Source organism: Struthio camelus, chromosome 31, assembly GCF_040807025.1.
Source record: "Struthio camelus isolate bStrCam1 chromosome 31, bStrCam1.hap1, whole genome shotgun sequence".
Taxonomy (NCBI): Eukaryota; Metazoa; Chordata; class Aves; order Struthioniformes; family Struthionidae; genus Struthio; species Struthio camelus.
In genome coordinates, this window is record NC_090972.1 from 4026654 (window position 1) to 4047129 (window position 20476).

The 20476-nt window shown below is 68.0% G+C and overlaps 1 protein-coding gene and 1 long non-coding RNA gene across 4 annotated transcripts; both read right to left on the bottom strand.

The window, feature by feature from the left end:
- Positions 1–83: 83 nt before the first annotated feature.
- On the bottom strand, positions 84–1811 carry LOC138062986 (uncharacterized). The gene is made up of 3 exons (XR_011136666.1): positions 1316–1811; positions 563–624; positions 84–191 (listed from the first exon to the last, which is right to left on the bottom strand). It is a non-coding gene; the product is annotated as an uncharacterized lncRNA (long non-coding RNA).
- A 5627-nt stretch (positions 1812–7438) lies between these two features.
- Positions 7439–19986, bottom strand: MAP2K7 (mitogen-activated protein kinase kinase 7). Of its 3 annotated transcripts, XM_068922658.1 has the most exons (12): positions 19815–19985; positions 17464–17511; positions 14020–14167; positions 13180–13246; positions 12967–13080; positions 12519–12638; positions 11992–12099; positions 11104–11283; positions 10922–11002; positions 10187–10329; positions 10052–10097; positions 7439–9635 (listed from the first exon to the last, which is right to left on the bottom strand). In XM_068922658.1, the coding sequence occupies exons 1-12, from the start codon at positions 19936–19938 to the stop codon at positions 9498–9500; spliced, it is 1317 nt and encodes a 438-aa protein (XP_068778759.1). In that variant the 5' UTR covers positions 19939–19985; the 3' UTR covers positions 7439–9497. The 3 variants fall into 3 exon arrangements, with proteins under 3 accessions (XP_068778759.1, XP_068778760.1, XP_068778758.1); XM_068922659.1 differs by lacking the exon at positions 17464–17511 and having other exon boundaries at positions 19815–19984; XM_068922657.1 differs by lacking the exon at positions 17464–17511 and having other exon boundaries at positions 12967–13246; positions 19815–19986.
- Between the last annotated feature and the right edge of the window lie 490 nt (positions 19987–20476).

Below are 20476 nucleotides of genomic sequence, written 5' to 3' on the forward strand. Positions count from 1 at the left end.
CAAGACCCCCAAAAACCACTCAGGTTTTGGCAACACCTTTATTAACACCCCCCCCCCCCAACACAGGGGGGATAGGGGGGGTCCTAGGTGATCGGGAGGGTCCTAGGAAGGGCCCAGGCGTTCAGGGCTCAGGCTCTTGTCGGGGGGGTCCCAGTCCCACCTGACGGCTGCTTCAGGTCCACGTTCCTGGGCTTGGGGGGGGGGGGGGGCACCCACTGTCACCCCAGTGCTCCCAGTGCACTCCCTTGTTGTCCCCCAAATGCCCCCAGTGCCTCCCCAGTCTTCCCAGTGACACCCCCCCCAAAATGACCCCTCCATGCTCCCAGTGTCCCCAGTAACCCCACCCAGGGTCTCCCAGTGTGCTCCCAGGGTTACCAGTTAAACCCCCCCCCCCCAGGTCTCCCAGTGATCCCCAGTGCCCCCCCCAAAATGTCCCCCCCCCCTGCTCTCAATGCCCCCAAGTGTCACCTTCCCCCAGGGACTTCCAGGTGTCCCCCCAGTGCTCCTCAAATGTCCCAACAGTGTCCCCCAGTGCTCCCAGTTACCTCCCAGTGCCCCCTACCTGGCTCCTGTGAGGGTGGGAGGCAGCGCCAGGGCCAGGGGGTGTCGGGGGGGCCCGGGGGGCTGAGGGAGACCAGGGAGGGGTTAGATGGGGGGGGGCAGGAGGTTTTGGGAGAGTTTTAGGGATTTGGGAGGAGGCTGGAGGGCTGGGGGGGCCAAGGGTGTCTAGGTTGGGAGAGCTGGAGGTTTGGGGGATTTTAGGAGGGTCAGGGGTTGGGGGGGCCAGGTGGGGGGGCAGGAGGTTTGGGGGGATTTTAGGGGTTGGGGGGATTTTAGGGTTGGGAGGGTCTAGGGTTGGGGGGCAGGAGGTTTGGGGGGCTTTAGGGGTTGGGGGAAGGTTCAGGGGTTGGGGGGGCCCAGATTGGGGGAGCAGGGGGTTTGAGGAGATTTAGGGGTTGGGGGGCAGGAGGTTTTGGAGGGGTTTGGGGAGGTTCAGGGTTTGGGGGGGTCCAGGTTGGGGGAGCAGGAGGTTTGGGGGGGTTAGGAGTTTAAGGGGTTATGGGGGGTGATTGTGGATTTGGGGGAGGGTCCAGGTTGGGGGGGGCTAAATTTTTGGTGTGTATTAGGGAGCAGGTTTGGGGACCTTGGAAAGGGTCAAAGTTTGGGGGGGTTGAGGGTTTGGGGGGGTTGAAGGGTTTGGGCTTTTGGGGACTTTGGGGCGGTTCGGAGTATTTGGGGAGGTTGGGGGATTTGGGGGGGGTTCAGGGAGGGTCAGGGGTTTAGGGGGGGATTTGGGGGGGGTTCGGGGTCTCACCTGTGCGCACGTGGACGAGCCAGAGCCCCCCCGCGAGCGCCGCCCCCACCACGAAGGCCCCGAAGGCGACAGCGGCGACGGCAGCGGGGGGCACTGGGGGGGCTGCTGCGGCGTGAGACCCAGGCGTCCGGGGGGGGGGGGACCCAGGCATCCGGGAGGCACCCAAGCGTCATGGAAGGAGGGAACCCAGGTGTCCGGGGAGCGGATCAACTCACCCAGGTGCCCCTTCACCCCCCCACCGCCCCCCGGGGGACCCAGGCGTCCTGGCTGCCCCCCCAGGGTCTTGGTGTGCCCCCCCCACCCCGGGGGGAACCCAGAGGTCATTGGGGGACCCAGGTGTCCGGGGGGGGGTCCCAGGAGTCCCGGGGCCCAGCTCCCCCGCGAAGGACCTCGGCGTCCCAGTGCCCCCCCGGGGGGGGGGGTCCCAGATGTCAGGGGGGATCCAGACATCCCGGTGCCCCCCCCCCCCGGCTGTGGGGTCCCAGGTGTCCGGGCACTCACCCGGGGGGGGCGACGCTCTCTCTCGGACCAGGGGCGGCTGCGGGCGGCGGAGGCCGGGGGGGGGCACTGGGCCGGGCTCGGGGGGGCCGCCTGGAGGCAGCGGTGAGGAACTGGGAGCTGCGGTAGGGGCAGCGGGGGGGGGGGGGGTCCCAGTTTGTCCTGGTTGGGTCCCAGTTCAATCCCGGGGAGGGTCCCAGAGTTCCCAGTTGGTCCCGGGGGGGAGGTCCTGGTTGGGGTTCAGGGGTCCCAGTTGGGTCCTGGTTGGGGTTCAGGGGTCCCGGTTGGTCCTGGGGGGGTCCCAGTTGGGTCCCAGTTGGGGTTCAGGGATTCCTATTGGTCCCAGTTAGGTCCTGGAGGGTCTCAGTTGATCCCAGGGGGTGTCCTGGTTGGGTCCCAGTTGGGGTTCAGGGGTCCCGGTTGGGTCCTGATTGGGGCTCAGGGGTCCCAGTTAGTCCTGGTGGGGTCCTGGTTGGGGCTCAGGGTCCCTGTTGGTCCTGGTTGGGTCCCAGGAGGTCCCAGTTGGGGTACAGGGATCCCAATCCGGTCCCAGTTGGGTCCTACTTCGTTCCAGGGGGTCCCAGTCAGGTCCCAATTGGTCCTGGGGGGTCCCGGAGGGGTCCCAGTTGGGGTTCAGGACTCCAAGTTGGTCCTGGTCGGGTCCCAGTTGGGGTACAGGGGTCCCAGTTGAGTCCCAGTTGGGGTACAGGGGTCCCAGGGGGTCCCAGTTGGGTCTCAGTTGGGGTACAGAGGTCCCAATTGGTCCCAGTTGGGTCCCAGTTGGGATTCAGGGCTCCCAGTTGGTCCTGGGGGGTCCCAGTCGGGTCTCGGTTGGGATCCAGGGGTCCCAGTTGGGTGACCGGTCGGTTGTGGGGTGGGGGGGGGGTGCCGGTGGGTGCCGGCGCCGCACCTGGGGCAGCGACGGGGGCGGCGGGGCCGAGGGTCACCACGATGGGGCGGGAGACGGTGCGGAGCGAGCGGCCGCCACCGGCACCGGCACCGGGCTCGGGCTCGGGCTCCGTGTCGCCGTCACCGTCCTGCGCCGGGGGGGGACACGGCTCCGGCCGGCACTGCGGGGCCGTCAGCGGCCGCGGCAGCACCGGCTCCCGGCGCCCCCCGCCCGGTCCCGGACCCCCCGCCCCCCGCTCCCGTTACCCGTCCAGACCCCCCCCCCGGTTCCGGACCCCCCCGCCCCGCTCCCGTTACCGGTCCAGACCCCCCGCCCGGTTCCGGACCCCCCCACCCCGCTCCCGTTACCTGTCCAGACCCCCCCCCCCGGTTCCGGACCCCCCCACCCCGCTCCCGTTACCGGTCCAGACCCCCCGCCCGGTTCCGGACCCCCCCACCCCGCTCCCGTTACCCGTCCAGACCCCCCCCCCGTTCCGGACCCCCCCACCCCGCTCCCGTTACCGGTTCAGATCCCCCCCCCCCACCGGTTCTCCCCTCCTGGTACCGGCCCCCCTCGATCCCCCCTACTTCCAACCCCCCGGTCCCGGTCCCCGGTATCGATCCCTCCCAGTTCCCCCCACCCGGTCCTGGTGCCGGTCCCAGTTCCCCCCCGGTTCCCGTCCCGGTCGCCCCCCGGTGTCGATCCCTCCTGGTGCCGGTCCCGGTTCCCCTCCCGGTTCCCCCCCCGGTCCCGGTCGATCCCCCTGGTCCCAGTTTCCCCCACCGGTTCCGGTCCCGGTCGCCCCCCGGTGTCGATCCCCCCGGTCCCAGTCCCGGTCGCCCCCCGGTGTCGATCCCCCCTGGTCCCGGTCCCAGTTTCCCCCACCGGTTCCCCCCCGGTCCCAGCCCGCCCCCCCCCCGGTTCTCCCGCCGGTCCCACCCCCGGTCGCCCCCCGGTGTCGCTCCCTCCCGCCCCCGGGGCCGGTACCGGCGGGAGGGCGCTGCGCGGCGGCGCCCCGCGGCGGCGGCAGAGCGCCAGGCGGCAGTGCACGAACTGCAGCGGCTCCCGGTAGCGCGGGCGCAGGCGGAAGGAGAGGCGCTGCCGCGCGCCGCCCCGCCGCGCCACCGGCGCCGCCAGCGCCGCCTCGGCGCCCGCCGCCGCCGCCGCGCACCCGCCGCGCACCACCACGAAGGTCGAGGCGGGCGCCGGCGCCGAGCGAGGCGACACGAAGCACAGGCGCAGCGAGAAACCCAGCCCCGGCGCCGCCCCCGACAGCGACACCTGCGGCGCCGCCCCGGCACCGTCACCGGCACCGGTAACCGGAGCGGGGGACCCGCGGCGAACCGGGAGGGGGAGGCGGGAGGGCGGGCGGGTGCAGGGACCCGGGGGGAGCCTCCCCGGCACGCCGTGGGGCGGGGCTTAGAGACGCGGAGGGGAGGTGAGCGCCAATGGGGAAGAGGGGGCGGGGCAAAGCGAGGCGGGGGAGGGCTCGACAGCCAATGGGGAAGAGGGGGCGGGCGCAGGGAGCCGCCCCGGCACGCGGTGGGGCGGGGCTTAGGGATACAGGGGGACCCGTCCGCCAATGGGAGTAAAGGGGAGGTAGGCACAGGGACCCTGGGGGAACCCACCCGCCAATGGGGGGGCGGAGCAAAGCGAGACGGGGAAGGACCCGACAGCCAATAAGGAAGAAGGGGCGGGGATTAGGGAGCGGAGGGACCCGCCCGCCAACGGGTGTAAAGAAGGGGCGGGCACAGGGACCCCGGGGGGAACTCAGGCACCAGCCGGGACGCGCCGGCGCAAGGACCCGGAGGGAACCCGCCACGCCAATGGGCGGGGAGCAGGGGGCGGGCACAGGGAGCCGCCCACCAATGGGAGGGAGGCGCAGGCAGCCTGGGGGAACCCGACAGCCAATGGGGAGGGGGGGGAAGCAGGGGGCGGGCACAGGGACCCAGTCGCCCCTCCCCGCCCCGGGAGGGGCCCCGGCGTCCGGCGCACCTGGACGAAGACGCGGGCGCCGGCGGGCACCGCGCGCGGCCCCGGCGCCGGCGGGAACTCGGGCGAGTCGGAGACGTCGAGGCGGAGGCGGAGGCGGCGCGGCCGGGGGGGACACGGGGCCTGGGGGCGGGGGGGCCGCGGCCGGTCCGGGACCCCCCCAGGGCCCCCCCCGGCTCCTCCCAGTGCCCCCAGTCCCTCCCAGTGCCCCCCCAGTGCTCCCAGTGCCCCCCCCGGCTCCTCCCAGTGCCCCTTCAGTGCTCCCAGTGCCCCCCCCGGCTCCTCCCAGTGCCCCCAGTCCCTCCCAGTACCCCCCTAGTGCTCCCAGTGCCCTCCCAGTCTCCCCCCAGTGCCCCCAGTCCCTCCCAGTGCCCCCCAACTCCTCCCAGTGCCCTCCCAGTGCTCCCAGTCTCCCCCCAGTGCCCCCCCAGTGCTCCCAGTGCCCCTCCCAGTGCCCCCCCCGGCTCCTCCCAGTGCCCCCAGTCCCTCCCAGTACCCCCTCAACTCCTCCCAGTGCCCTCAGTCCCTCGCAAGGCCTCCAGTGTCCATCCCAGTGCCTCCCAGTGCCCCCAGTCTTTCATAGTGCCCTCTCGGATCCTCCCAGTGCCCCCCCAGTGCTCCCCCAGTGCTCCCAGTGCCCCCAGTCCCTCCCAGTGCCCCCCTCAGCTCCTCCCAGTGCCCTCAGTCCCTCCCAAGGCCCCCAGTGTCCCCCCAGTGCCCCTCCCAGTGCCCCCAGTCTCTCCTAGTGCCCCCTCGGATCCTCCCAGTGCCTCCAGTCCCTCCCAAGGTCCCCTCCAGCTCCTCCCAGTGCCCCCCTAGTGCTCCCAGTGCCCCCTCCCCAGTGCCTCCCCAGTTCCCCCCGGGTCCTCCCAGTGCCCCCCCAGCTCCCCCAGTCTTTCCCAGTGCCCACCAGTCCCTTCCAGTGCCCCCCAGGTCCTCCTAGTGCGCTCCCAGTGTCCCCTCCGAGTCCTCCCAGTGTCCCCCAGTCCTTCCCAGTGCCCACTCACCCCCGGGTGCTCCCGGCTGCAGTGCAGCTCCTCGGGGCTCTCGGGACTCGGGGGCCCCCCCGGGGCGGCGGCGGCCCACGGCCAGCCCGGGGGGGGCCCTGTCGGCAGAGCCCCGGACACCTGGGTCCCTCTGCCGGGACGCCGGGTCCCTCCCGGACGCCTGGGTCCCCCCGGACGCCTGGGCCCCCCTGTACCCACCTGCGGGCCCAGCGCCCGGCAGCAGAAGCACGAGCAGGAACGGGGGGGTCCAGGGAGCCGCCATGGGGCTGGGGGGGGGGGAAAGGGGGAGGAAGTGCCATGTGACCCCCCCCGGGCACACACGTGTGTGCAAATGGCCCCAAGCAATTCCCTTGTGCACACACGTGTGTGACCCCCCCTCCTTGTGCAAATGCCCCGGTGCGCACACACGTGCAGCCCCCATGCAGGTCCCCCCATGCACACGCGTGTGCAGCCCTTGCAGATCATGCCATGCATGTGTGCACACAGGATGCACACACACATGCAGCCCATGCAGATCCCTGTGCACACGCGTGTGCAGCCCCATGCAGATCCCTGTGCACACATGTGCAGCCCATGCAGATCCCATGTACACGTATGCAGCCCCATGCAGATCCCTGTGCACACGTGTGTGCAGCCCCATGCAGATCCCTGTGCACATGTATGCAGTCCCATGCAGATTCCTGTGCACACGCGTGTGCAGCCCCATGCAGATCCCTGTGCACACGCATGTGCAGCCCCATGCAGATCCCTGTGCACATGTATGCAGCCCCATGCAGATCCCTGTGCACACGCGTGTGCAGCCCCATGCAGATCCCTGTGCACATGTATGCAGCCCCATGCAGATCCCTGTGCACACGCGTGTGCAGCCCCATGCAGATCCCTGTGCACATGTGTGCAGCCCCATGCAGATCCCTGTGCACATGTATGCAGCCCCATGCAGATCCCTGTGCACACGCGTGTGCAGCCCCATGCAGATCCCTGTGCACACGTGTGTGCAGCCCGTGCTCACCCCAGCAGCAGTATCCAGGCCCAGGCGGTGGCCTCAGCCCCGGGGGCCACCCCCGCACAGGGAGGGGACCCAGGCATCCGGGCGCCCCAAGGCCACGTCACCCTGGTGACACCACCCGGCCTTGGGCTCCTGGAGCCGTCGCCCTGGGGACGGGCCCAGGCATCCGGGCAGCCGCCCCCTCGTGTACACGCAGCCACACGCATGTGCACCCCCCCACACACACATTAACACGCTCCAGGCCGTGTTCTGCCACCCTCTAACAGGCAAGAGGTGGTGATGTGTCATCCTGTCCCCAAATATCCATGTCCCCTCTGTTCCATGTCCCCCATGTCCTCCCATGTCACCATTCCATGTGTCCCCCTATTCCCACGTCAATGTCCTGATGTCCCTTGTGTCCTCACCCATGCCCACGTCCCCTCTCTGTCCCCATGTTCCCATGTCCCCCATCCCCATGTCAATGTCCCTGTGTCTTGTGTCCCCAGCTGTCCCCATGTCCCAAATGTCCTCCCATGTCCCCTCAGTGTCCTCATGTGCCCCCATGTCCATCCCCATGTCAATGTCCCTGTGTCCTATCCCCACCTGCCCCCAGGTCTCCTCACTGTCCCCATGTTCCCCCATGTCCCCACCTGTCCTCCCATGTCCCCAGGTCCCCTCACTGTCCCACGTCCCCAACATCCTCCCTGTGTCCTGGTCCCATCACAGGCCGCCACCAGGCCAGGGGTTCCCCCTTCGGTTTCAACATGCGGATTTATAATAATAATAATAATAATAACAATAATAATAATAATAATAATTAACCGCCGCCGCACCGGGGGGGGGGGGGTGGCTGCAGGGCCACCGCCACCGCCCGGCCCCAGGACGCACAGCCCCAGCCAGGAGGGGACGGGGACATGACGGGGACACAATAGGGACAGGACAGGGATGGGGACATGATGGGGAGGGCACAGGATAGGATAGGGATGAGGACGGAGACAGGGACACAGGGAGATGATGGGGACAGGGATGGAGATGATGGGGACAGGGATGGAGATGATGGGGACAGGGATGGAGATGATGGGGACACAACAGGGAAAGAGGGACACAGTGGGGACAGGGACATGTCAAGGACAGGGACGAGAGCACACTGGGGACAGGGTCATAACAGGGATGGGGACACAGTGGGGACAGGGTCATGACAGGGACAAGGATGGGGATAGGACAGGGACAGCGAGGACACGGCCAGGCAGCAACGGCACCATGCGCTGAGGCTGTCACCCGCTGCCCTGGCTGTCCTCACGTGTCCCCATGCCCTGAAAGGAGGCACCGTCCCCGCGTCCTGAGGCCATCGTCCCCACGCATCCCCGTGCCCCGCAGAGCCCAACCCAACTCGCCGGAGCTGCCCGGCACTGATTGTCACCGCGTGGCCCGTCCGTGTCCCTGTCCCCGTGTGCCGCTCCCTCATCACCCTGCAGCTCCGGGGACCTTCTCCGGGCCATGTCTCCGTGGCGTCTCTCCGCATCGTGTCCCCGTAGCGTCCCGCCGTGCCACGTCCCTCTGTGTCACCCCGCCGTGTCCCTCTGTGTCACGCCGTGCCGCGTCCCATCTCTGTGCCATCTCTCCATGCCGTGTCCCCGCATCATCCCTCTGTGCCGTGTCCCACCGTGCCGTCTCTCCCCGTCGCGTCCCTCGGTGCCACATCCCCATGCCATCTCCATGCTGTGTCCCCGCGCGCCGTCCCTCTGTGCTACGTCCCTGCGCTGTCCTGCTGTGCTGAGTCCTTTTGCCATGTGCCTGCGTCACATCTCCATGCCGTATCCCCGTGCTGCATCCCCGTGCCGCATCCCTGCGCTGCATCACATCTTCGTGCCACGTCCTTGCGTCACATCTCTGCGCCGTGTCACTGTGCGGCGTCCCCGCATCATGTCTGTGCCATGTCCCTGCATCACGTCTCCGTGCTGTGTCACGTCTCTGTGCCGTGTCCCTGTTGTGTCTCCACGTCACGACTCCATGCCGTGTCCCCGTGCCGTGTCCCCGTGCCGTGTCCCTGTGTCACATCTCTGTGCCGTGTCCCCGTGCTGTGTCCCTGCATCACATCTCCGTGCCGTGTCTCTGTGCCACGTCTCCGCACAGTCCATCGCTGGCAACCCTGCCCCGTCCCCGTGCCAGTGGCATCACAGCAAGCCTGGTCACGCATGTGGCAGTGGCGGCGGCAAGGCCACGCATGTGACAGGGCCACCAAGGGCCCGGCGGGGCCAAGGGAAGAGCGGGAAAGCCCCCGGGCGGGCGGGCGGAGAAACCGAGGCACGGCCACAGCGCCAGGCCCCAAGGCCGGGCGCAATAAATAAGGGCTTTAAAAAAAAAAAAAAGACCCCCAAAAAAGAGGGGGAAAAGGGAAAAAGGGGGAAAAAAAATAACAGCCTTTTCTGTTGTCTCGGCACGCCAGGAAAGGCGGCCGCAGGGCCACGGGATCATGGACCGTGGGACCACAGGATCACGGACCATGAGCCACGGGATGACGGGACCACGGGATCACGTGTCACCGGACCATGAGCCATAGGATCGCGGGCCACAAGACCACGGGATCACGGGTCACAGGACCATGAGCCATGGGATCACGGGCTGCAGGACCACAGGACCATGGGTCATGGGACCACGAGATCGCGGACTGTGGGCACCACGAGACCACAGCATCATGGAGCGCGGGACCACGGACCGTGGGCCCACAAGCCACGGGCTGCAGGACCGTGGGTCACGGGACCACGGGCTCGCGGCCCACGGGTCAGAGGCCCACGGGCCGCGGCCGCGGGGCTACCTGGTGAAGAAGGGGAGGTGGTGCTGGCCCAGGACGCCACTGGTGCGGGGTGACTCTGTGCGGGCCATGACGTCCTTGAACCACGAGGCCACGTCCACCTCCAGCGTCTCGTAGCGCTTGATGAAGGTGTGCTCCTGGCGGGAGAAGAGCGGGCGTGAGAGGCACGGGGACACAGGCACAGACAAGGACATGGGGACACAGACAAGGACATGGGGACATGAGGACACATGGAGACAGGAGAACACAGACACGGATGTGGGGACACATACAGGCGTGGGGACGAGAACAAGGACATGGACGCAGAGGTGGCCTGCTGGCAGCACCCTCCTACACACATGCGTGTCTCCACATGGCAGCACCCAGTGGCACACGCAGCCCGGAGCCACGTGTGGCTGCGCCCACCCGCACACACGCGTGTCCCCAGGCAGCACAGCCCCAACCCTGCGCACACGCATGCCCCCACATGGCACCACACTGAACACGCGTGTCCCCAGGTGACTCAGTCCTCCCAGACACCTCTCCCCACATCCACGTGTGTGCCGGGACTCACCAGCAGCTTGTTGTACTTTGGTCGCTTGCGGTGGTCCTTGGTGAGGCTGTGGGGATAGAGTGGGGGGTGAGCGGGGCCCAGGCGTCCCCCGCGGCCCCGTTCCCCCTCTCCCCCCCCCCCACCGCCGGTACCCACCAGTCCCTGACGAAGGCCTGGAAGTCGCCGGAGAAGCCCATGGCCGGGGGCAGCCGGGGCGGCTCCTCCTGCAGCACCTTGGTGAGCACCTCGAAGTCCGTCTTGCAGTTCTGGTAGGGGAACTGCCCCGTGGCCAGCTCCACCTGCGTGACACGCCGTGACACGGCTCAGCACGCGAGGGCCAGCACGCCTCGACACGGCTCAGCACGTGAGGGCCAGCACGCCAGGGCTGGCACGCCTTGACATGCTGCGGCACGTCATCACACGTTTCAGCACGGTGCAACACGGCATGGCACGTGGGGGCCAGCACGCCTCAACATGCCACAGCATGCCACTCTGCCTGCCAGCATGTCACGGCACGGCTCAGCACGCAAAGGGCGGCATGCCTTGACACGTCATCTCAACGTGTCGCCGCATGCCTCGGCATAGCACACGGGAGCAAGCACGCCTCAACACGCTGCAGCATGCCACCGCGCGCCTCGGCACAGCACAACACAGCATGGCATGCGGGGCAAGCACGCCGTGCCACACAGGGCGAGCACGCCTCGACACGCCATGGCATGCCACATCACACGGGGGTGAGCACACCTTGACACGTCACATCATGCCACGTGGGGGGGGGCAAGCACACCTTGACATGCCACCCCACACCCCAGCATGCTACAGCACGCCTCAGCACGGCACAACACGGCCCGCAGGGGTGAGCACGCCAAAACACGGCTGGGCCGTGCTCACCAGCGAGATGCCCAGGCTCCACACGTCGGCCCGGATGTCGTAGTCGGGCTTGGTGGGGTCCGGCGGGTCGATGCGCTCGGGCTGCGGGAGGGACACGGGGCTGGGGCGGCGCGGCACGCGCCGGGGTGGCAGCGCGCAGGGCCACGGATCGGGGCCAAAGCGAGGTGTTTCGGGGCACTTACGGCCATGTAGGCGGCGCAGCCGGCGCTGCGGGTCTTGGCCTTGGAGTCGACGAGGCGGCCGCTGATGCCGAAGTCGCAGAGCTTGATCTGGCCCCGCTCGTCGAGGAGGATGTTGGAGGGCTTTACGTCGCGGTGGATCACCCCGTGCTTCTCCTTCAGGTAGAAGAGGGCCTTGACGATCTGCAAAGGGTGGCACGCGCGGGTGAGCCACCGGATCCCGGCCTCGCGCCGATGGATCCCGGCAGCCTCTGATCAGCTTTGGAGAGCCCCCGGCCACGCACGGCTGGATCCTGGGAGCCCCCGATTGGCTCCAGAAAGCCTCCAGCCCTGTGCCGACAGATCCCAGCAGCCCCCAACCAGCTCCAGAAAGCCTCTGGCCCCACATCGATGGATCCCGGGGACCCCCGGCACCATGTGGACAGGTCCCATGGGTCCCCCATTGGCTCCAGAGAGCCCCTGGTGCTGCATCGACAGATCCTGGGATCTGTCGATGGGGGCCGGGGCTCCCAGGAGCCCCCAATCAGCTCCAGAGAGCTCCCAGCGCCACATAGATGGATCCCAGGAGCCCCTGACCCCATGCAGATGGATCCTGGGAGCCCCCAGCTGGTTCCAGAAAGCCCTAGTGCTGCATGGATGGATCCCAGGAGCCCCTGACCCCTCACAGATGGATCCTGGGAGCCCCTGGCTGGCTCCAGAAAGCCCTCAGTGCCACATGGATGGATCCCGGGAGACCCCAGCTAGTTCCAGAGAGCCCCCAGCACCGCACAGATGGATCCCAGGAGCCCCTGAACCCACACAGATGGATGCCGGGAACCCCCAGCAGGCTCCAGGGACCCCCAGCCCGTGCTGCCAGATCCCAGGAGCCCCCAGCCACGGGACCCCGCTCACCGCCACCGTCATCTTGCCCAGGATGCGCTCGGGGATGGGGCCCTGGATCCGCTTCTTGAGCTTCTCGGCGCAGGTGCCCATCAGCTCCATGGCGATGAAGACGTCAGTCTGCGCGAGACGGCCTCAGTCCCGGGCCGCATCCGGTGTCGGGGAAAGGGGGGAGCAGAGGGGATCCAACCCCGGGGAGCAGGGGGATGAGGCCTGATCCAGTCCCAGGCAGGGCCGGGAGGCAGCGCTGGGGGGCAGATCCAGGCACTGCCGGGATGCGAAGCCGGGGGTGGGGAAGCCGAGCCGGAGCCAGGAGCATCGAGGGGCCAGATCCTGGCAGCGGGGCCAGGGGGAATTGAGGGGCTGGATCTGGTGATGGGCTGGGAGCATCGAGGGGCCAGGTCCCGGCAGCGGAGCCAGGGGAACTGAAGGGCTGGATGATGGGGACGGGGAGCGGGAGCCCAGCAGCAGGGGCCGAGGGGCCGGATCCTGCCGCGAGGCAGGGGGCCGGATCCGGCGGCGGCGTGGGGACGACTCACGTTGGTGATGAAGGTGCCGAAGCACTGGACGATGTAGGGGCAGTCGTGGCTCTTGAGCACCACGTCGAGGTCCATGAGGATGCGCTTGTTCTCCTCCTTGTTCCCCGAGCGGCGCATTTGCTGTGGGAAGGGGGCCGCATCCTGATCCGGCCCCGCGTGGGAGGGGGAACCGAGGCACGGTGGGGGGGGGGAATGGGGGCTGCATCCTGACCCAACCCCCCCTCCCAAAACCAGGGAAAATCGAGGCCGAGGGGGGTGGATGTATCCTGACCCCCCTGTAGAGGGGAAACTGAGGCACGAGGGGGGTCACATCTTGACCCAATCTTCTCCAAAACAGGGGAAACTGAGGCACGGGGGGGGGCAGCCTCTGCACTGCTCCCCCACCCCGTTGCCTTCCCCTGAGCTGGGGGGGGGGGGCCCAGGCGTCCAGGGCAGGGGTGGGACCCACCTTGACGGCGATGACGTGGCCGCTCTTCCGGAAGCGCATCTTCCAGACCTGCCCGCAGGTGCCGCTGCCGATCTCGCCCAGGTTCTCCAGGTCGTTGATCTCGGCCTGGTAGCGCTGCGGGGAGGGACGACACGCGACAAGGGGTGTCGCGGGGGGATGCGGGGACACGCGGGGACACGGAGGGGAGACCCGCGGGGCCCCCCCGGCGCTCACCTGTCCGCCCACGGTCAGGTAGCCCGTCTGCTTCATGATCTCCTGCAGCTTCTGGTCGATCTCCATGCTGGGGGGCGAGTGGCCCTGCCTCAGTTTCCCTCTGCAGGGGGGGGTGGGGCAGAGACAGGCCCCACCCACCCCTCCATCTCGACAGCCCTGATTGGCTCAGCCTGGCTGGGAGCCACAGGGGAGGGGGGGCTGCTGGCTGCCTGGCCAATCAGCATGGAGGGGGCGGGGCTCCCAAGCCCCCTGGCCAATCAGCACACACACTCACAAACACACTGGGCCAAGTAGCAACACACCATGCCCCCCCCCCCCAAGCTGGCCAATCAGCACTCATGGGCTCTCGTCCATCCAGCCAATCAGCACACATGGTCTCTGGGACACCCAGCCAATCAGCACATGGGACGCCCTGGACTCATGGCCAACCTCATGCCTGTCTGGCCAATCAGCAAACATTCTCCCCCTCCCCTCCAGCTGACCAATCAACACACACGGTCTCCTACACAACCAGCCAACCAGCCCACAGGGTTTCCCACCCACCTGGCCAATCACAGCGCATGACTGGCTGGCCAATCAGCACACAGCCACCTGGCCAACCAGCTCCCAGGGCTCACCCTCCTCACCCAGCCAATCAGGGCATGCAGCCGGCTGGCCAATCAGAGCATGCTGCTGGTTGGCCAATCAGCATACAGCCAGCCAATCAGCCCCCAGGGTCTCCCACCCGCCTGGCCAATGAGGGAGTGCGGCCAACCAACCAATCAGCTGCCAGTGATCCCCCTCCCCAGCCAATCAGGGGGTGGCAGGGCAGCCAATGGGGGGCGGGGGGCGGGCGCTCACCTCTCCATGCTGCGGTGCATGAGGAAGGGGGGCTGGGGCAGCCCCAGCATGTGGCGGGGCCGGGCGGGGGGCGGCGGCGGCTGGGGCGAAGCGTCCGGGGCCGCCGCCGGGCGGCCGCCCCCGTCGGGCACCAGCGGCAGCTGCAGAGCTGGGGACGAGCGGAGACGGGCGTCACTCCGCGCCGCCGAACTGTGACACCCCGCGCCGAGCCGGACCGCGAGCGCGTCGAGACGGACCATGCAGGCGCCGAGCCGGACGGCGAGCGCACCGAGCCGCGACACCCCATGCCAAACCGGACCACGAGCGCACCGAGCCGGACCACGCAGGCGCCGAGCCGGACGGCGAGCGCACCGAGCCGCGACACCCCATGCCAAACCGGACCACGAGCGCACCGAGCCGGACCACGCAGGCGCCGAGCCACGACACTCCGCGCCGAGCTGGACCGCGAGCACGCCGAGCCACGACACTCCGCGCCAAACCGGACCACGAGCGCACCGAGCCGGACCACGCAGGCGCCGAGCCGGACCACGAGCACGCTGAGCCACGACACTCCGCGCCGAACCGGACCACGCAGGCGCTGAGGCGGACCGCGCAGGCGCCAAGCCGCGACACTCCGCACCGAGCCGGACGGCGAGCGCACCGAGCCGCGACACCCCATGCCAAACCGGACCACGCAGGCGCCGAGGCGGACCGCGCAGGCGCCGAGCCACGACACTCCGCGCCGAGCCGGACCGCGAGCACGCCGAGCCACGACACTCCGCGCCAAACCAGACCACGAGCGCACCGAGCTGGACCATGCAGGCGCCGAGCTGGACCACGAGCGCACCAAGCCGGACCACGCAGGCGCCGAGCCACGACACTCTGCGCCGAGCCGGACCACGAGCGCACCGAGCTGGACCATGCAAGCGCCGAGCCGGACCGCGAGTGCGTCAAGCCGCGACACTCCGAGCCGAACTGGATCATGAGCGCGTCGAGACGGACCATGCAGGCACCGAGCCAGACCGCAAGCGTGCCAAGACGGACCATGCAGGTGCCAAGCCGTGACACCCCACGCCGAACCGGACCACGAGCGCACCGAGCCGGACCATGCAGGCGCTGAGACGGACCGCGAGTGCACCGAGACAGACCATGGAGGTGCCGAGCCAGACCACGAGCGCGCCGAGATGGACCATGCAGGCGCCGAGCCGCAACGCTCTGTGCCGAACTGGACCACGAGTGCGTCAAGCCGGACCACGGAGGTGCCGAGCTGGACCATGCAGGCACCGAGCCGCGACGCTCTGTGCCGAACTGGACCACGAGTGCGTCAAGCCGGACCACGGAGGTGCCGAGCCGCGACGCTCTGTGCCGAACCAGACCACAAGCGAGTCAAGATGGACCACGCAGGCGCCGAGCCAGACCACGAGATGGACCATGCAGGTGCTGAGCTGCAACACCCCACGCCAAACCGGACCACGAGTGCACCGAGACGGACCATGGAGGTGCCGAGTCGCAACGCCCTGCGCCAAGCCAGATGGCGAGTGCGCCAAATTGGACCATGCAGGCGCCGAGCCGAGACACCCTGCGCTGAGCCAGACGGCGAGCGCGCCAAGACGGACTATGCAGGTGCCGAGCCACGACGCCCCGTACCGAGCTGGACTGCAAGTGCGTGAAGCCGGACCATGGAGGAGCGGGGCCAGACCATGAGGGTGCCGAGCCAGACCGTGCAGGCGTGGGGCTGCGACACCCCACGCTGAACCGGACCGCGAGCGCGCCGAGTCAGACCATGCAGGCGCCGAGCGGTGACATCCCACACGAAGCTGGACCACGAGCACGCCGAGCCGGACCGTGCAGGCACCAAGCCGCGACGTCCTGCGCTGGACTGGACCGTGAGCACGCCAAGCTGGACCATGCAGGCACGGGGCCGGATCATGCAGGCACCAAGCCGCACCTTGCGCTGAACCGGACTGCAAGTGCGCCGAGCCGGACCGCGCCAAGACAGACAGCGCTGGTGCGGGGCCGGACCACAACAGTGCCGAGACGGACCACACCGGCTGGAGCACTCGCTGGCTGCTCCCACGCCAAGATGCCCCATGCAGGTGCCGAGTCGCCCCGCGCCGGCCGGAGCGCTCGCCAGCCGCTCCCACGCCAAGTCGCGCCACCGCCGCGCCGAATCGCCCTGCTCCCGCGCCGAATCGCCCCGCGCCGGCCGGAGCGCTCGCCAGCCGCTCCCACGCCAAGTCACGCCACCGCCGCGCCGAATCGCCCTGCTCCCACGCCGAATCGCCCCGCGCCGGCCGGAGCGCTCGCCAGCTGCTCCCGCGCCAAGTCACGCCACCGCCGCGCCGAATCGCCCTGCTCCCACGCTGAATCGCCCCGCGCCAGCCGGAGCGCTCGCCAGCTGCTCCCGCGCCAAGTCACGCCACCGCCGCGCCGAATCGCCCTGCTCCCACGCCGAATCGCCCCGCACCGGCCGGAGCGCTCGCCAGCTGCTCCTGCGCCAAGTCACGCCACCACCGCGCCGAATCGCCCCGCGCCGGCCGGAGCGCTCGCCAGCTGCTCCCGCGCCAAGTCACGCCACCGCTGTGCCGAATCACCCTGCTCCCGCGCCGAATCGCCCCGCACCGGCCGGAGCGCTCGCCAGCTGCTCCTGCGCCAAGTCACGCCACCACCGCGCCGAATCGCCCCGCGCCGGCCGGAGCGCTCGCCAGCTGCTCCCGCGCCAAGTCACGCCACCGCTGTGCCGAATCACCCTGCTCCCGCGCCGAATCGCCCCGCACCGGCCGGAGCGCTCGCCAGCTGCTCCTGCGCCAAGTCACGCCACCGCCGCGCCGAATCGCCCCGCGCCGGCCGGAGCGCTCGCCAGCTGCTCCCGCGCCAAGTCACGCCACCGCTGTGCCGAATCGCCCTGCTCCCGTGCCGATTTGCCCCGTGCAGGTGCCGAGTTGCCCCGCTCCCGCGCCGAGTCGCCCCACACTGGTCAGAGCGCTTGCCAGCTTCTCCTGTGCCAAGTTGCCCCAACCAGGCACCAAGTCGCCCCGCTCCCACGCCGAGTCGCCTCGTGCCGGCTGGAGCGGTCACCAGCCGCTCCCGCGCCAACTCAGGCCGCTGCCGCGCCAAGTCGCCCTGTGACGGCCGGAGCGCTCGCCGGCCGCCCCGCACCGACCGCCCCCCCGCCCCATGCACCCCGCGGCGCCGCAACCATGCGACAGGCAGGGGACGAGCAGAGGGAAGGGGAAAAACCGGGAGCAGGAGGAACAAGGTAAAGCGGCGCCCTCCGAAACGAGGCACCCGCGAAGGGAAAAGCACCGTGCGGCCCGGCCGCCGCACGCTCGCTCCCCTGTCCCCAGCCCAGGAGCAGCCGCGTCTCGGAGGTGTCGCAGGGAAAGGGGGAAGGGGGGGGACAAGCGTTAAAAGTGAGATGATGCGGGATCAATCCAAGCGGCGCGGAGGAAAAAGTCGTGGTACCTGCTCGTTGGGATGGAGCGGGAGCAGGGCTTAGAGTGATCACAATAACTGGAGGAGGAGAAGGAAGAAACGGGACAAAACAACAACAACAAAAAAAAAAAAGGAGAAAAACACACCATAAATCACAACAGAAATGAACCAAGGCAGCAACAGAAAATTAAAATGAGAAACAAAAAAAAGAAAAGAAAAGGAAAAAGGAGCAAAATAAGAAGAATGGCAAAAAGGAAAAACTAAAGGAAAACTCAAATCGCGTCACGGGAGGGGAGAGGAGCAAATGGGGCAGGGGGAGTATGGCGAGGGGGAGGCAGAGGAGCTGCCGCCGGCAGGCTAAAACTAGCAATTCCAGGCCCGAAAACGCAACGCTCCCTAAACCTATGAAAAAGCAACTTTTTCCAAACCTAGAAAAAGTGACAGCCCCAAGGTTGCAAAAAAACGACGTTTCCCAAACCTAGAAAAAGTGACCTTCCCCAACCCTCCAAAAACAGACGGTCCCCAGGCCCTGAAAAATCGACATTCCCCAAACCTACAAAAAGCAACAGTCCCCAAACCTAGAAAAACAGCACTTCCCAAACCTACAAAAAGTGACGTTCTGCCGGCCCCCAAAAAACAAGGGTTCCCAAACCTAGAAAACTGACATTTCCAAAAGCAGGAAAAACCGACGTTGCCCAGGACACCTTCCCGCGCGCTCTCGGCCGAACAGCCACCGGCCAGGGTGACGCTTCGCCGGTCATGCACCAACCCCACGTGCCCGTGGGGCCCAGGAGCCCGGGGGTCGCCTCGCCACAACCCCAAACTGCTGCTCGGCCACGACCCGTGCGGGGAGACACTGCCACTGCCATGGGGCGCTCGGTCCCAGCTCCGCCGCGTCCCGCGCGGGGAGACGCCACCGCGGCCGCGGGGGGCTCGGTCCCGGCTCCGCCGTGTCCCGCACGGGGAGACGCCACCGCTGCCCTCCTCGTCGTCCCGCGGCGCGCCTGGCCCCCGCGGTGCCCGCCCCCGTCAAGGTCACCCCGGCTGCCCCGGGGCTGGCGCCGCCCCGGCGAGGCCGCGGCCGCCCCCCACCGTTCTCAGGGCTTCGTCCTCCCCAAGCCTCCGAGTCCCCAGCGTTCACCCCAAAACTCCCCTCAGTGCCTCCGTACAGCCCCGACGGCCCCCGTTTGCCCAATGCCCCTCTGTTTGCTCCAACACTGCCTCAACTGCCCCCAAAACCGCCCCGACTGCCTCCCGTTTGCTCCAATACAGCTCAACTGTACCCAAACTGCCCCAACTACACCCAAAACTGTTGACTGCCTCCCCTTTTGCTCCAATACTGCCTCAACCGCCCCCTAAAATCCCTGTTAGAGCCTCAACTACCCCCATTTCACCAACTCAAACCGCAACTGCCCCTGAAGCCTCCGAAACAGCCTCAGTTCCCCCCCCATAGCCCCAAATGCACTCCCAACTACCCCCAATGCACCAAATACAGTCTCAATTGCCCCCAATGTCCCTAAATATAGTCTAAGCTGCTCTCAATATCCCTAAAGAATGCCCCAACTGCCCCCAACCTCTCAACACAGCCCCAGCTGCCCCCCATTTCCCCCAGACATGGCCCAGCTGCCCCCCGGCCTCTCAGTACTGCCCCAACTGCCTTCAGCGTCCTCAAAAAAGCCCCATCAACTCCCACTTCCCCCAATACAACCCTAACTCCCCCCATGCCCTGCAAAATTGCCCCAAATGCCCCCCCACCTCCCCCAGAGCTGCCCCAATTGCCCCACAATAACCCCAACACTGCCCCAACTACCACCCATTTCCCCCAGTAGAACCCTGTTTACCTCCATACCCCGAAAAACTGCCTCAAATACCCCTCATTTCCCGCAACATAGCCCCAACTGCTCTCAGAGTTTTCACTACTGCCCGACTTGCCCCCATATCCCACAAAACTGCCCCAAATATCTCCAATATAGCCCCAATTACTCTCAGAGCTTCCAATACTGCCCCAAATACCCTCCATTTCCCTCAATACAGCCCCGGCTGCCCTCAGATCTTTCAGAACAACTCCAACTGCCCCCATATCCCACAAAACTGTCCTAAATACCCCCATTTCCCCCAATACAACCCTACTTGTCCCCCAAATAAGGCCCAACTGTCCTCAGATCCCTCAAAACTGCCCCAAACACCCCCTATATCCCGAATACGGCCCCAAACACCCCCTATTTCCCCCGGTACTGCCACAACTGCCCCCGACCCCCTCATGATTGCCCCAAATACCCCCACAGCCCTCAGCATTGCCCCAACTGTCCCCACCCCCAGTTGCCCCCCCCTCCGGCCTCCCTTCCCCCTCGGGTCTCCCCTCCCCCCCAGCCCCTCCTTACTAGGCCGGGCCCGAGCCGGGCTGATCTCGAGGTTGAGGTCGATCCTGCGGCGGGCCTCGCGGTTCTCCTGCTTGAGCTTGGCCTCCAGGCGGGAGAGTTTCTGCTCCAGCGAGGACGCCGCCATCTTCGACCGGAGCCAGCGCCGCCGCGCAGCCAGAATACACAAACAGCGCAGTGCGCAGGCGCCGACTGGCCCCGCCGGGCCACCGTCCGCCACACGCGCGCGCACACTCACGCTCCGCTGTCGCCGCTTTTAGGGCTGCCGCCGGCCACCGTCCGCCACGCCACGCCTCCTTTCGGAGACTTCGCGGACGCGCATGCGCGCGTCTCGCAGCCTTCCTGCTCCGCCTTACCCACGGCAAGGCCAGTGGGCGGCAGCGCGCATGCGCAGTCGTTCCTTCCCTCGCTGCGTGCTGGCGCCCCCGTGCGTGACGGCGGCGCAACCCCAGGCGGCTCCGCGCATGCGCACACAGCTGAGACCCCCCCCAAAAGTGCGGACCCCCCCCCTTAGGACCCCTCCCAAATGCTGATCTCCCCCCCCAAGCACCTCCTGCAGGGGGTCAGCAAGAGGCCTGGACCCCCCCCCCTCCTTGGTTGTGGGGGGAAAGGCCAGAAGGGATGCAGGTTTCCAGGCTACGCCCCCCCCCAACAAAGAAAATACC